The sequence below is a fragment of the Poecile atricapillus genome, chromosome 14 (assembly GCF_030490865.1).
Source record: "Poecile atricapillus isolate bPoeAtr1 chromosome 14, bPoeAtr1.hap1, whole genome shotgun sequence".
Taxonomy (NCBI): Eukaryota; Metazoa; Chordata; class Aves; order Passeriformes; family Paridae; genus Poecile; species Poecile atricapillus.
Genome location: NC_081262.1, coordinates 8,291,958 through 8,305,712, shown reverse-complemented (window position 1 = coordinate 8,305,712; position 13,755 = coordinate 8,291,958). Strand labels below are relative to the sequence as shown.

Here is a 13,755-nt window from a genome sequence, read left to right as displayed (position 1 = left end):
TGTCTTGTTGTCCTCTCTGTAAGGGCCTTGGTGGCTGTTCTAGGCTAAACCTGTCACTTTTCAAGTATCTTATCCTGGCAACACTAAAATTCATTTTGACACGAGCAGCACAGTTTCATTCTGACATCCCATGTCAATGAAAATCCAGCCCAGCGATTCCCTACCTTCCACACCGAAGAGTTTAGCCTGGGGATGCTGAGAGCTGGCGAGGATTTGAGCTGGGTTTTCCTGGGCTGTGCTGACACAGGCTCAAGCTGAGCTGTGGGTGGGGATCCCCATCAGCACCAGGAGCAGCCCAGATGTTGGTGCACAGCTGGGGCTCTGGTCCCGAGTGCAGAATACCATATAAAGTGCTCGGGCTGTGCCGGGCCGTGCTGGGCCATTCCCTATTATGGTCAGGAAAGGGAAATCCTCGTGCCCGGAGGCTCCCGGTGCCACTGCCCGGAGCAGGGACAGCTCCAGCAGCTCTGGCTGGGACACAGCCCCGGGCTGAGGGTGGCAGCAGCTGCACCCCGCAGAGCTCTCCTTCACACGCACGGCAACAAAATCAAATTAATAAGAATTTATTTTTTTTTTACAAACCGCTTCTGCCTACACAATTCCATTCTTTTATTTATTTTTTTTTTTTTCCCCCATAGGCCAGTTTAAATATCACAATAGTCCTGCCATTATGTTCTCATAACTTGGGTGTTTTGGGTTGTTTTTGTTTTCTTTTTTTTTTTTTTTAATTGTGGGGGTTTAAATTTTCTTTTTTAAATTAAATACCCTTGAAAATTTCTCACTTTTAGCAACTGCTTGTGAAATACGGCTCTTTATCTATTATCATGTGGTATAATTGCTGGTGCAGGTCAATACCTGGAATATTTAGAAATAACAGAAAAATTGAAAAATATAATAATTCTTAAAAAATTTAAAATAAATGGATTAACACCTATGAGCTGGCAGCCAGTATTCTTGTTTATGTATATATACTTAAATTACTACTTCCATTAAATTCTAAAAAACCCACATTTTTCCTTAAGTTTCCTGCGGAAATAGTCATTCAGTGAAGGCATAGTTAGTCTCTCAAGGCATCCATTTGGAACTTGAGCAGTTTTATTTAAGGACTCCCATCAGTCATCAGTGTTACATGGTGTTCATAGAAGCTTTTTTTAAAGACACCCTTTAAACATCAATCCAAGCTTCTTACCTAGGATTTCAGTTTACAAAATTTGATGCCTACCTGAGCAGATATTTATATCATATTCTGATAAGAAAATACACATATAAAGAAATACTGATTATTACAGTTGTCACCATACCCTTATGTGTGATGAGGGTATGGATTATGTCCTGAAAGTAACTGAAGTTAAGGAGCTCTAACATCAGATCATGGTGTTTCTACAGGTTGCTAAATTCACCGACTTTCCAGCAGCTCACTTGCTGCAAACAGTGATTTGTGCACTTGGAAAGCACCCACAGACATACATTCAGAATGCTTCATTTGTTACCCTGAGCACAAAGGAGCGCTGCTCACTATAATGGCAGTAATTGGATGCAGCCGATGCGTGTGTGTCCAGCCTGGACATGGCGCGGGATGTTAAGTCCAGCTCTTCTCCTAATTCCCTTGCAGACTTACTCGGGTCTCTTCTGCGTTGTGATCAACCCCTACAAGCAGCTGCCCATCTACTCCGAGAAGATCATTGACATGTACAAGGGCAAGAAGAGGCACGAGATGCCGCCGCACATCTACGCCATCGCCGACACGGCCTACAGGAGCATGCTGCAAGGTAGGACAGCCCCGGCGCAGCCCCGAGGTGCCACAAACACCTGCCAGCTCCACATGTGCTCCTGCAAGCACACAGCCAGGAAAGAGCTCTCACAGAGGGCAGCACTGCCTTTCGAGAAGTTTCAGAGGAATTCTTTGGCAGGAGCAGCAGTCCACAAACACTGTGACTCAAAAAGGAAAAACAATCCTTTTACCCATCTGTGTCGAGGCATGTGGGAAGGTTTCAAAGTCAAGCAAATAGTTTTGGCAAATACGGGCATGGAAAATGCTCCCTCTCCACTAGTGCAGACTATTCCAAAGTTAGCTGTGAGCGCTGCTGGGTCTCAGCATTGCTGCTCTCTCCCCCAGCAGAGCAGATTCAGGCAGTGTTTTGGGGCTGCTTTCCCCACAGCTTGGTGTCTTGAGCCCTGAGCTGAGATGTGCTCTGTTTTCCAGCAGGAATGGCAGTGAGCAGTGGGAAAGCAGTCAGGCCCCAAAGGGTGCAAACAAACCTCCAAAATTCACAGTGCTCTCCTCCTCCTGCAGTCACTTCTGACAGACTGAGGGGATTTTGTTCTGAGGAAAACCATCATTTAGGGGCAAAAAAGCTGAAGTGAAGTGCAACACCTCCAGGCCGTAGGGCATGACCAGGTGCCGTCTCACATCAACCTTGGGTGCTGCAGGAAACCAGGAGCTCTACAAAACATTTTGAAGTTTATATGCCCTCATAAGGACCCTGACCCTACAGAAATTCTGGCTGACAACTGTGGCTCAGCAAGATTCACAGGCTTGGCCCTAAAGTTTAGGGCTTCCCAGGATTAGGACTTTTTTCCTTCCTATGGCTTATATGCCATTTCTTTTCTGAAGCTATTTCAATTCTTTTATTTAAGTGCATCCCAGAAGGCAGAGCTACAGTGCAGCAGAGGAGGACCAATAAAGCAACAAAAATATCCTGGAAACAGATCTTCCTACACACTATGTGATATAATCATAGTTATAAAAAAACTTACTTGGCAGAAGGTCATCCCACTAAGCCATAGTCACTTATTCTGCGCTCCAGCTTCCCTCCTGAACCCTGTGCTCTGCATCCAGCACTGTCCAGGGCTCCAAGCAGGCCCTGAAGCCATTCCTCCCTCTGATCCTTTATTTAAACAGCAAGCTTTGAAGGGAGATCTGGAAGAAGCTCCTGGCACCTGCAGACCAGCAGCAGTTGTGCAGGGTACTGTTCTTGTCTCTAGAAATGAGGTGGGGGAAAAAAATAGAAAAGGGCTATAAGCTATCTGTAGGAAAGGAAAAAAAAACCCCTATGACTGCAGTCTATGCTGAAACAGAATGTCTTGTCCTGACAGTACATGAGTTTTCTGCCTATAGTGAAACTAGCCTTAGCACAGATGAGCCTAATCCAGGCAGCGCAGGGATGTCTCCCACTCCTCCTCTCTCTGACTGTCTCCTGTCCCTCCCAGCTTGTTCTCCTGAGCAATGGGAAGGCACTGGAGCTGGTTTGCCCTCCCTGTGGCCATTAACTGCACTTAGAACAGCATGGGTTCAGCTGTGCCTCCCAGGCTGGGTGCTGGAGGGAGAAGGCAGCAAGAGTGCAGGCTCTTATCAATTCACTTCTTTTGGTGCTCAGAATAATTTCCTGGCCCTACTAGCTTTCAGGGAGTTACTCTTCATTATTCATGTCCCCACTGCAATTCTTCCTGGCAGCAGAGAGGAGGGGGAGAGCAAATGGGAAGGAATGAGGAGGGAGTAGGTGATCAGCTGAACCTCTAAGAGGATGCTCTTTCACTGCTTCCCACCCCAACCACGCACAGCTGGCACGGCAGCCAGCAAGCGGAACCACCAGAGCTCCCAGCACAAGCCCAGGACACCCACGTTTTACTTGCACATGTCATCTTGGAGTCTCTCCATCTCTGAAGAGGGCCCCAGCTGCTTTTAAAGCTGTGCTTTTGTTTGTAAAAACCTACTCATGTTTTGTGCATAACACTAAACCAACCCCCAAAATAACTCTGGTTATTCAGCCAAAATTCTGTTCACATTGGAGTGGTGAAAGTGGGCGTCAACAAGGTTCTGTGTGAGCACGCAACACGTATAGGCACAGAGAGCTGCAGGGGGGTGGTGAGCCTATTTCCAAATGGAAAATAAACAAAAGTTCTTACTCATAAACATGGGTCAGAGCACTAAATGTTTTGCCTGTGGAAACAGTAGAGCAGTACTGCTCCTTATCTGGAAACTTGCATAGTTTCTGCTTGCCAAAGTAAAATATGTCGTAGATTCATAAGACTGAGGAATTATACTTCTGTTTCATGACCAGGGCCACTTGGCCCAGAGCAATCAGCTTGTTCAGATGTCTCAGGGATCCTTTATCTCTTGATGAATCAAGCCTCTGCAGATCCCTGGTCCTACTGCAGGTTCATCAGCTGGGAATCACAGCCCTCTGCGTTCTCACCCTCCCCTGTGTTGGCACAGACATCCAGCAGAAAACCCAAGCTGTGCACACTGCATTCCTCCTCTGCCTCAGAGACTTACTTGGTTAGTGTTTTCATTAGGGATGATGTTTAACTCCCATCAAAGCTGTTCTGATAAAAACATTTAGCCACAGCCATCACCAATCAGATAATCAGACTCTTCCAAATATGCAGAAAAGCTGACATCTCACAGGACACAGGTATTATCAAAGATGTTGGCTGGGCAAAGATAAAATTTCCACTTCTTTCAAGTGGTTCTGAGCACCTAAAACCCTTCTGCAAATCACAGTCATGCTGTCTCATGCTCAGCCAGGAGTGCTGGGTGTCTTGTTGAATCTGCTGATTACCATGTCACTAATGCAGTTTGATCATTGCCCAGGCACAGCCGTGGATGCTCATTTCCAGCCAGAATGAGAATCAAGTTTAATTTTCTTTAATCTCAAAGACTGAGAATCCTACAAGAGCATTTGTGTGTGTATTCCCAGCAGTTACCACACTGAAGTGGGCCCTCCTGGCTGTGTTTATGGACAGCTAAAGATGATTATTGCTTCATACAGAGGGCTTGCACTCTCTTGCACTGCCAGCAGGATTCTTCATGCAGCCATGATGCAGAACTGCTCCAGGTGAAAGCCATCCCTGGCTTTTTGCTGTGCTGAAGGGGGTCCCCCCTCCTGGGGCACTGTGTGGTCTGTGGATGCTGGTCACAGAAGGAAAAAAGGCAGTGCAGGCCAGGGAAGAGGAGCTGGAGGTGGGTGGATGACCCTTCCTGCAGCACTGCCAACTTCCAGTGATGGTGAAGCTGAGACACTGCTCAGTAAGGAGGAGTAATTCTGCTGCCTTCTGTCATCTTCCCTGCAGAAATAAAAAATAAGGGGTAGACAATACAAATGTGAAAAGTCATGTTATGTAGAAGTAGTAAAAAAGTTTTTGTGTAGTTGGTTAGGCCTTTATTAAGCTTTCTGGCAGTAAATCATCATGGAGAAGATATATTACAGCTTTCTGCAGATTCAAGGAGATTATTTTCTGTGGAGCCACTTTTATGCAAGCTTGAGTTAAAAATGGAAAAACAAACAACCTGGTAGTTACTTGGAGGTATGGGAGGGAAACACAGTTCCCAAGGTCTTAGAAAAGGAGGCAGCTGTGAGAAGCCATCTGTTTACTGTGTCTTCAGCAGGACTGTACAGAAATGTCCCCTTTAGGCAGTGCAGTTATTAACAAATGTAAAGAAGCAGTAAGTGAGTGGGGGAACATGGTTTCAGTCTGGTTTTTTTCCTTTTATGGTAAAGCTGCCAACTTGCTGCTTCATTGTGATAAACCATCTGATTTTGTTTGTGATTAAGCAGAGCTAACTGGTCTATCAAGAACAGAGGGGCAAGAATTCTTACAGGCAAACTGAAAAAGTTGAAAAAAGTAAGCAGATTCCAGAAAAGACCAACTCTGCTGCATGTTTAGGAAAGCTGGTGAGGTTTATAATGTAAGTTTAGGTCTCTTAAAAATTGAGGGGAAAAAGACGTTTAAACACCTAATACAGACATACAGGAGGTAGATTATTCTCTTCCAGGTAGGGTCAAGTTTTCTTAAAAGGCATTAGCCAAAAATATATTAGAATCTAGAAGACCTATTTTGTTGCTTTTTAAGCCCCTGGAATTACATTTAAAGAGTTTTATTTATACAGCTCTTTCTCTTCTGATAGATTTAACCACATAAAGTTGCAGACTCACAAAATAGGGCACAGTCTTTTCTATATAGAATGAAACATTCCAGAACAAAAATAGGATTAATAGAATGGGAGAGCCTTTGAAAGTAAATGAGACCAGTATCTGCAGCTCAGGTCATAACAGAGTAGGACTGGACTTCCTGATACGTTTCATCCTTTGAGCTGCAGTTAGGACTGATGGAGGAGATGGAATAACATCTGGAATTCTCCCTTTGTGAGTGTGCACAGCACAGCTGGCCAGCATGAGGCTTCTCCCATGACTAACCTGTCCCTGAGGATGTTTGGTGCAACTTCTGACCTTCCTAATCCTTCCTCCACTCTTACTTATCCCCAGGCTGCCCCTTCACAGGCACTCACACAAGCCCCCGTGGTGGGCCAGGCTGTGAGACACCTTTGGGAGTGCTCCCCTGCTGAGGAACAAGAGAAGGGCAGCAATGGGCAGCAAAGAGTAGTGAGAAAATACTTGGCTTGGAGACCAGCTTTTTCTAATCTTTCCTGAGCTCAGAAATTCCACTGGCAACTCAGTATCAAGAGTCACTTTTATTTTCTTTATGGTATTTATGGGTTTGTGATGCAATATCAATATATGCCCATGGTTTCTATTTACACAACAATGTATTTTTAGCAAAACTTCTTCCACGCTTTCACTTTTTTAACTTAAAAGAAAGCCTGTCTGATACCCTGCAGTGACAAACAAACATGGCTCACAGCTCCTCTCCTCCCAAATGTTTATGTGGAAGAGTCCTGCAGTGCTGATTGCTGACAAATACCTCCAATAAAAATGAGGAATGAGTCCTGTTGTACCAATTTACCAAACGAAGCAGTTAAGTGGCACCATTTGTTGTGTGTGATCAATAAAGCAGTTAATGTCATAGCGATTGAGGAACTGGGAGGAAAACAGTTGCTTAATATCAATCCAAGCCATTGCAGACTCCTCCAATGCTTTTCCTAGACTGGCTGTGGGCCAGGCAGCATTTACAACTTGAGAGCTTAATAAATTGGTTTAAATAGGTTTAAATTACCTCATGGTATTTATGACATACAGGGTCAGCAGTAGGGGTGAACAACCAGACAGGTATTTCTGCAAGTCACCCCACACACTGAGCAAAAGGAGCTCATGTCTGAACCTCTGAGCAAAGGTTGGTGCTGGCTCTGCTGTGGATAAATAATTCCAAACCATACAGAAGCACTGGGTTCTGCCTTATTATCTGCCTCAAGTCTAGGATGTGCAAACTAAGCACACTTTCCAAAAATGCATTTAACCTGCCTGGGAATTATTTTCCTAGGTCAGATTTTTTACAGCCTGTAAAGGCAAACTGACAGTCTCAGTCAAAGGAGGGCGAACGTAAGTGCTGGGGCTGGTTGCTCAAGGCCTTGTTGAAGTTTGCTTCCAAGGAGTTCCAGGGCTGGAAATACCACACCTTGCTGGGAAACTTGCCCTGGTGTCTGACAAGTGAAGGAAACAGCTGTACTTTAGAATGGATCACAGCAAACATGCTCATCATGCCTTTTGGCAGAAAAATCTGTAAAAGTTCTGGAGGTAGAGGGAAAATGACTCCAAATGAGTAAGCAGGGAGGATTGTTCCAGGAACAGGCCATGGGGATGGGATGTAATCCTAACCCTTCTGCAGCACCACAGAACACTGGTGTGCTGAAACCTCTCACATGCCTCACATAGCAGAAATGGAAACTTTGGTCCTCCTTTTTAAAAATCTTGATCCAAAATGTGTTTGATGCTCTGTTCATAGTAGAAAACATGAAAAATACTTACATACTTGATGTCACAATCTTGTATAATCTAAAGTATCTTTTTTTTATCTTACTCTTTGGAAGATCTCCCAAAGAAATTGTCCTCTTGATAAAAATTGTCTCTCAGTCTGAAGTGAAATACAGGCTAAATTATTCAGGTATCTGAACTTGAATTTGCTTTCAAAAGTCAAAGCTTTCCACGACCAGCTTAAAACATTTTAGTTGTTGATGCCTTATCTGGCCAGACTTCGTTTCAAGTGGGCTGCTGGCCATAGTTCATAAGCATAGTAAAAACTTGAGTTTCAGGTTTGAAATTTTGTTATAATCTTCTTACAGAGAGCCTGATCTTTTTGCTGTCCTCATTACAGTTCATCTCTAATGGAATTTACAAAAAATATTTTTGACCTCTTAACCTTTTGTTCATTTTTTGCACAAAATATTTCCATTAGAGATGGTTATTTAAATTCAAGGGCAAATTAAATAAGATGTTAACCCAGTACTTTTTACTAATCATGGTCAGCCAGATTTTAGAAGGTCTAGGCTGTTCAATATAAATCCTTATAAATACAAGTGCTTCTGTCAGAAAAGACATTTTCCCTAATTAATGGATCCTTTTTCTTTATTCACAGATAGAGAAGACCAGTCTATCCTGTGCACGTAAGTAAACTCATCTATTTTAGTATATCTCAATGTCACCATATCTTTATTCAAATTTTATTCAAATTCTGATGGAATGGACACATTCTTCTCACCTTCAGTAAGCTTGAACTCCAGTCCCAAACCTACTTCAGCAGATAGAATGTTCATAAGAAAAAGAGCAGGTATCAGTGTCACAGGAATTCTTTAAGGAGTAAAATTATTTATTTAAATTGACTTTCTGAACTTCGAGATTTAACAGTTTACAGTGAACAACTGGGGAGTGTGCTTATTACTCCACAAAATCCCATTGGTTTGTCATTCCTACCTGTTTTGAAAAATCATTCAAAATGTTGAAGTGGACAATGATCTCTTGCTTGACCCTCAGTTTTAACAATCTTTCCATTCTTCTGTTACTTATTAGTTGGTTTTATTTGCTTGAATGCCATCAGGAATGCTTTTGTCTTTGGTAAATTAGGTATTTTCCAGTTTTCCTGATAAAAGATCAGATTTGATTCTATGTAAATGCTAATATGTTTGCAGAGCCTGCATGAGTATTATTTATAGCAGGTTCATACAATGATGCTGTAATCTGTCAGGTTTAGGTCATCAAGAGAAGATGTGGTTACTGACTGAATATATATCTACCCTCAAAAAACCACTGCTACTGATCACCAGCCATAACATTACTTTTGATTGCCACTGCTGACTGGAAAAAAAAAATTATTACCTAATAAAAATTGTATACTGTGTGATGCCATAAGAGCTATCATAGCTCTAACCTCTGGTACAACAAGACTTCAGTATTTGTAAGTATAGTAATAAAAAGATCTTCCCCAAATGCATTAATATCAAAAACAAATCTAATATTCCTGCAATGATGAAGTAAAAATTGACCATCACATTCTTCCCAGGAAGAAACATGTCATGGTTATCAAGACTAATTTACAATATGCATTTTCTCCTTCTATTTCTGTACTTTAGTTTATTTTTCCACTAGTAAATCTTCTTTTAACTTTGGAACATTGGTACTTTCAAGAAAGGGACTTCCTTTTGCCAATCTATGTATTTTTGTTCATGAAAATCCATTAAAGGATCCACTTCTTGCAGCTACCATTTATTTTTTACCTCCCAAAGTGTTTCACAGCAGAAATACATAAAATAGAGAAAATTAAATGCCTTTTCCATCCAGTAATATATAAATAGAGAAAACAGGGAGAATTAAATGCCTTTCCCATTTTGAAAACAGCACAGCAAATGATTCCCCAAGATGTTTAGACTAATTGCTCTATGTTGGGTGTGCATCACAATCCATGGCTTAAAACAATCCTCACAAGTCTTCTAAAGCAAAAAGATTGGCCAAGCTAAAACCAATGTACACAACTTTAACCACTACTGGTTTAACATTCTTGTTGGCCTTATTTGGCTGTGCAGAAAGAATAAAGTTCACTTGGCTCTCAGCTTGGCAGCTGTCAAGTTGAAGTGATTTGAAGTATTTTATAGAATTGTTAGAAATTATAAGAAATTCTCTTTTAGCCTAAAATATGTAACAATAACTGAAGACTTCATGGCATTGATCAGCCTGGATTTTTTCTTGAAATAGCCACAGGTTTGAATTTTCCAAGGCCTGGAACCTAGATTGTAGAAGAATAGCTGTAAGGATTCATATGGATCCCCTGAAATGCTCCTGGGACACAGGCAAGGAGATAGATCTGAGAATTGAGCCTGATTCTGTGTTTCTGACTATAAATACACCCATTCTCAGGACTTCACCCTCAGCTCATTAAACCTACCCTCATGTGATTAAGTACTGTTTGCATTCTTTTTCAATCCTTTACCCTTCATGTGATTAACCATGGTATGTTTAAAATCTCCATCTGTCTTTGATGCTCATGGGTTCCAGTGCTTCCTCAGAATCCCCTGGTTTCCAGATTTCATTAACAACAACATTTACACTGCCTTTGGCCTCCTCTCCTCTGTGCACACACATCCTTTTGCTGTTTGCTCTTTCCCATGGGGAGCATCACTGAGCATCCTCTGGTGTCATTCCCTGCCAGTTGCTCTCTGGCACAATACAACATATAGGCATATAATACATATACAATATGGCACTAAAGGTCTGAAATATAAAATTTTATATTTCTTTATCTCTTTTATGTGTCTGAAAATTAGGGCAGGTAGGACTTTTCCACCCTTGTGTCTTGGTCTCTGTACTGTTCTGAGCAGCCTTCACTGCTCTGCCTGGGATTTCCTGCTTAGGCCTCTCCACTGCTCTCTCCTGTTTGACATCTAAGTTGGCCACAAAATAGTCTGTATTCTCTCTCAGTTCATACTGACCTGCACATCAATGATGCTGAAGGAAAAGTCCCAAGAAGTCTGTTCAGGTACCCAGAGGCCTGAGCAAGCTCAGTGCATCAGCAATTAATTATGACTTGAATTAGGCAGTGGCCAGTGACCTGACTTGTGGTTTTTCAAGCTTCCTCCAATGTTAGTAGAGGCTCAAGCCCTCAAAGGAGACTTCTGGCCTCTTGTTTGATTACTAAAGACACAAATGGATTCTCCTGGAGTTTTCAAAATGTCTTTTACTCAAAATTCCACAAGTGCTTATTTGCATAGCTAACCACATGAGAGTTTCAATAATTTCCTCATAAACCTGTGTGATCTTGGGGTTATCATATTTTAGCCCCTTCCTGAAGAGAGCAAATAGAGAATTTTTCTAGAAAGCAAATGTGGCTTAGAGGACTGTGCACAAGTTTCAGTTTAGAAAAAGCTACTTCAAGCTACCTTAAATGAATGAGAGAATCTGATCAAAGGTCTGAGACCATGGAAGTCTGTGGAACAAGTACATGTGAAACACTATAATCAAGTACTTTTTCATTACTTTTCTGGTTTTTAAAACATGCAATTGGTTTGAACAGCTTCTGTAAAAACAGGGAAGTAGCAGGGCCATACTTCCACTTAATTTGATATGAGAACAGACAAAACATTGAGTGGGGCAGTGACCATCCTGCCCTTTTCCCCTTCTCTCCTCTTTCTCTCTCTCTGGGCAAACTCTCCAGGGCCTCACCTGGCCATGGGTCTCCAGCCCATTTCCTCCCCTGATGTGCAAAATCATCCAGAACATCTCCAAACTGCACAGCCCTGCTAGTCAAAGGCTCCTCCACCAGAGAGCCAAGCTCTTCTTTCCCAGCTCAGTGAACCTCCAAGGCTGGAGCTGGCAGGAGCTGCTGCCTCTCCCACACAGATCTCTCGTGGAGCTCCAGCCCTGGCCAGAGCTTGGTGCTGACCCCGCTCCTTTGGGAGCTGTTTTGTAGGTAAACCCATAGGATCAGGGGGCTGGCTTCTGAGACAAGTCTCCAGTGGGGTCTAGGACAAAGCTTTTCATGCTGTTTGCACATCTCATAGTGCAGGATAAAAGCTGCCAAGCCCTGCTGTGATTTTGAGCACCTCGCTGTGTGCCCTGCGCTCAGGGGCTTCCCACAGTGCCAGCACCACCGGATTAAGGGATGTGTGAACGGGCAATTCTTGTGGTTCATTGCTCACTGAAACAAATGCTGAAAATAAATTCTGCTGTTGCTTTTCAGATGTTTCCAAAAGTGGAATTAAGCTAAGTCTCATATCATAATATTAACATGGAAAGCTTTCAAAATTTCAACAAATGTCAACAAATTTCAAAATGTCAACAAAAAAACCCCACACTTTTAAAACTAATTTTTCTCAGTTATTCTCAAATGTACAGGAGTCCTAGTTACACCACAGGCACAACCCCAACAGTGGGGCCAATTTGCTAGTGTCACCTTGTTCTCATTTGGAAACCTATTCTAGCTGGGTAATTTTCATTTAAGGTGAAGGTAATGGAGTCATGGAGGATTTTGTAGTTCAAGAGGTACAAAAACTCTATTACAGCTGAGCACTATATCTGTGAGTTTATGTGCTTTAAATCCTGTACTGAGGTCCTAAAACAATGCCTGGCAAGCAATGAGGGAAGGATAAGTTTAAGTTATACCCCACAATGTGAGAGTGGTATTTTTCTAAGAGCCAGCCTGTCAGCCTAGAGGAGCCCTTTGCTCTGGGGAAGCCAAAGAGCTTCTCAGGAGGAAAACTTGCATAGGAAGTAGCTAAAGTACTGCTCTTGGGCTGCTCAGAACTGTGCAATGGGACTTGCTTTTGATCTGGATTTGTGCATTGGCCATCTGAGCTGGGTGCAAAGAACAGCACTGGCAGTAAATGTGCTCCCTTGGGTAGGTTTGAAAAAGAATTATTTGAGATGTTTCAGTTAAACAAATGGTCATTCTGCTTCCTAAAGATGATGATTAGAAGAGTGGTAACAGCATTTGTATGGCAAACACCTACTTGGAACATAATTAAGTCTGAGGAAAATGGGCACTCATAAGAAAAGAGGAGATGTCTCCTGGGAGGAGCCCCATCGTTTATGGTCCATGCCAAAACCACCAGAAGATGTTTGCAGGAAAAAGACCCATCTTTAAAAGTTCAGTCACTGAGCTCAAGAAATCAAGTAGATTTTAAAATAGGGGGTATTTCTCATACCACCTCACAATGGAAACTGTTTCTGCCCCCTCAGAAATTATAGTACTTCAAGGCAGATGCAGAGAAAAAACCTGCTCTGTATGACCAGTTCTGTTGCAACTCAATAGCTCTAGGAGGAATTTCATCCACCTGTGAACTAAGAAATTCACATGCTCTCTTCCTCCTGGGTCTCCCTTGGTAAACTTCTTGCTATTTAGAGGCACTGACCTGACCTAGCCATTCCCCCTCATTAGTACATTTACAAACACATGGCATTTCATCACTGAGGTGAAATCAGACATCCTGTGGCTGTGGTACATCCTTCAGAGTATGAGGGCTACTAATGTTAAATGGATACTTGTTTATCAGACCTGTCTGTTGTCATGGATGTTTAGGATTGATCTGATATGTTGAAAATCAGATGTATTCATCAGCTAGAAACATTATTCTTCATTACTTTTTGACCTTGGAGGCTTTTTTCCTAATTAACCTAAAGCAGCTGAGGGAGGTTCTGTGTGTTTTCTATTACATGTTGAGGAACTTTTTTATTGTCTGTTTCAAAAGGAAGATAAAGCCCCAAAATCTATCTGCAGAAGACAGGAAAGCCCTCAGCCTTGTGCAGAAGCAAAGAGTTAAGGAGCATTACAGTATGATGGGATAATTACAAGTAAAATGATGCCATATATGGTAATACTCACAGGGATTCAGGGAAAAGCCAAAAGATGGGCACTGTTGCCCTGGGAGAAAGGAAATGCAATGATGATGTGATGAACTACAAATAACCCTTAATAAAATGGAATAGTTCAAAGCCCAGGGTTTGTTTGAAGAAAGTTGTTTTGGTTGGGTATTTTTTCCAAAGAAACAAAGCTGTAAGGTAGATTTATTTGAAAAGTTTGTATGCATATGTCTTC

At 42.3% G+C, this 13,755-nt stretch overlaps 1 protein-coding gene across 3 annotated transcripts in view; it reads left to right on the top strand.

The window, feature by feature from the left end:
• MYH11 (myosin heavy chain 11) overlaps positions 1–13,755 on the top strand; it is a 55,238-nt gene that overhangs the window by 9,326 nt on the left and 32,157 nt on the right. For all 3 annotated transcript variants that reach the window (XM_058849419.1, XM_058849418.1, XM_058849420.1), the window contains exons 3-4: positions 1,613–1,769; positions 8,311–8,338. In XM_058849419.1, coding sequence (XP_058705402.1) covers positions 1,613–1,769; positions 8,311–8,338 — 185 coding nt within the window. The remainder of the gene's footprint in view (positions 1–1,612; positions 1,770–8,310; positions 8,339–13,755) is intronic.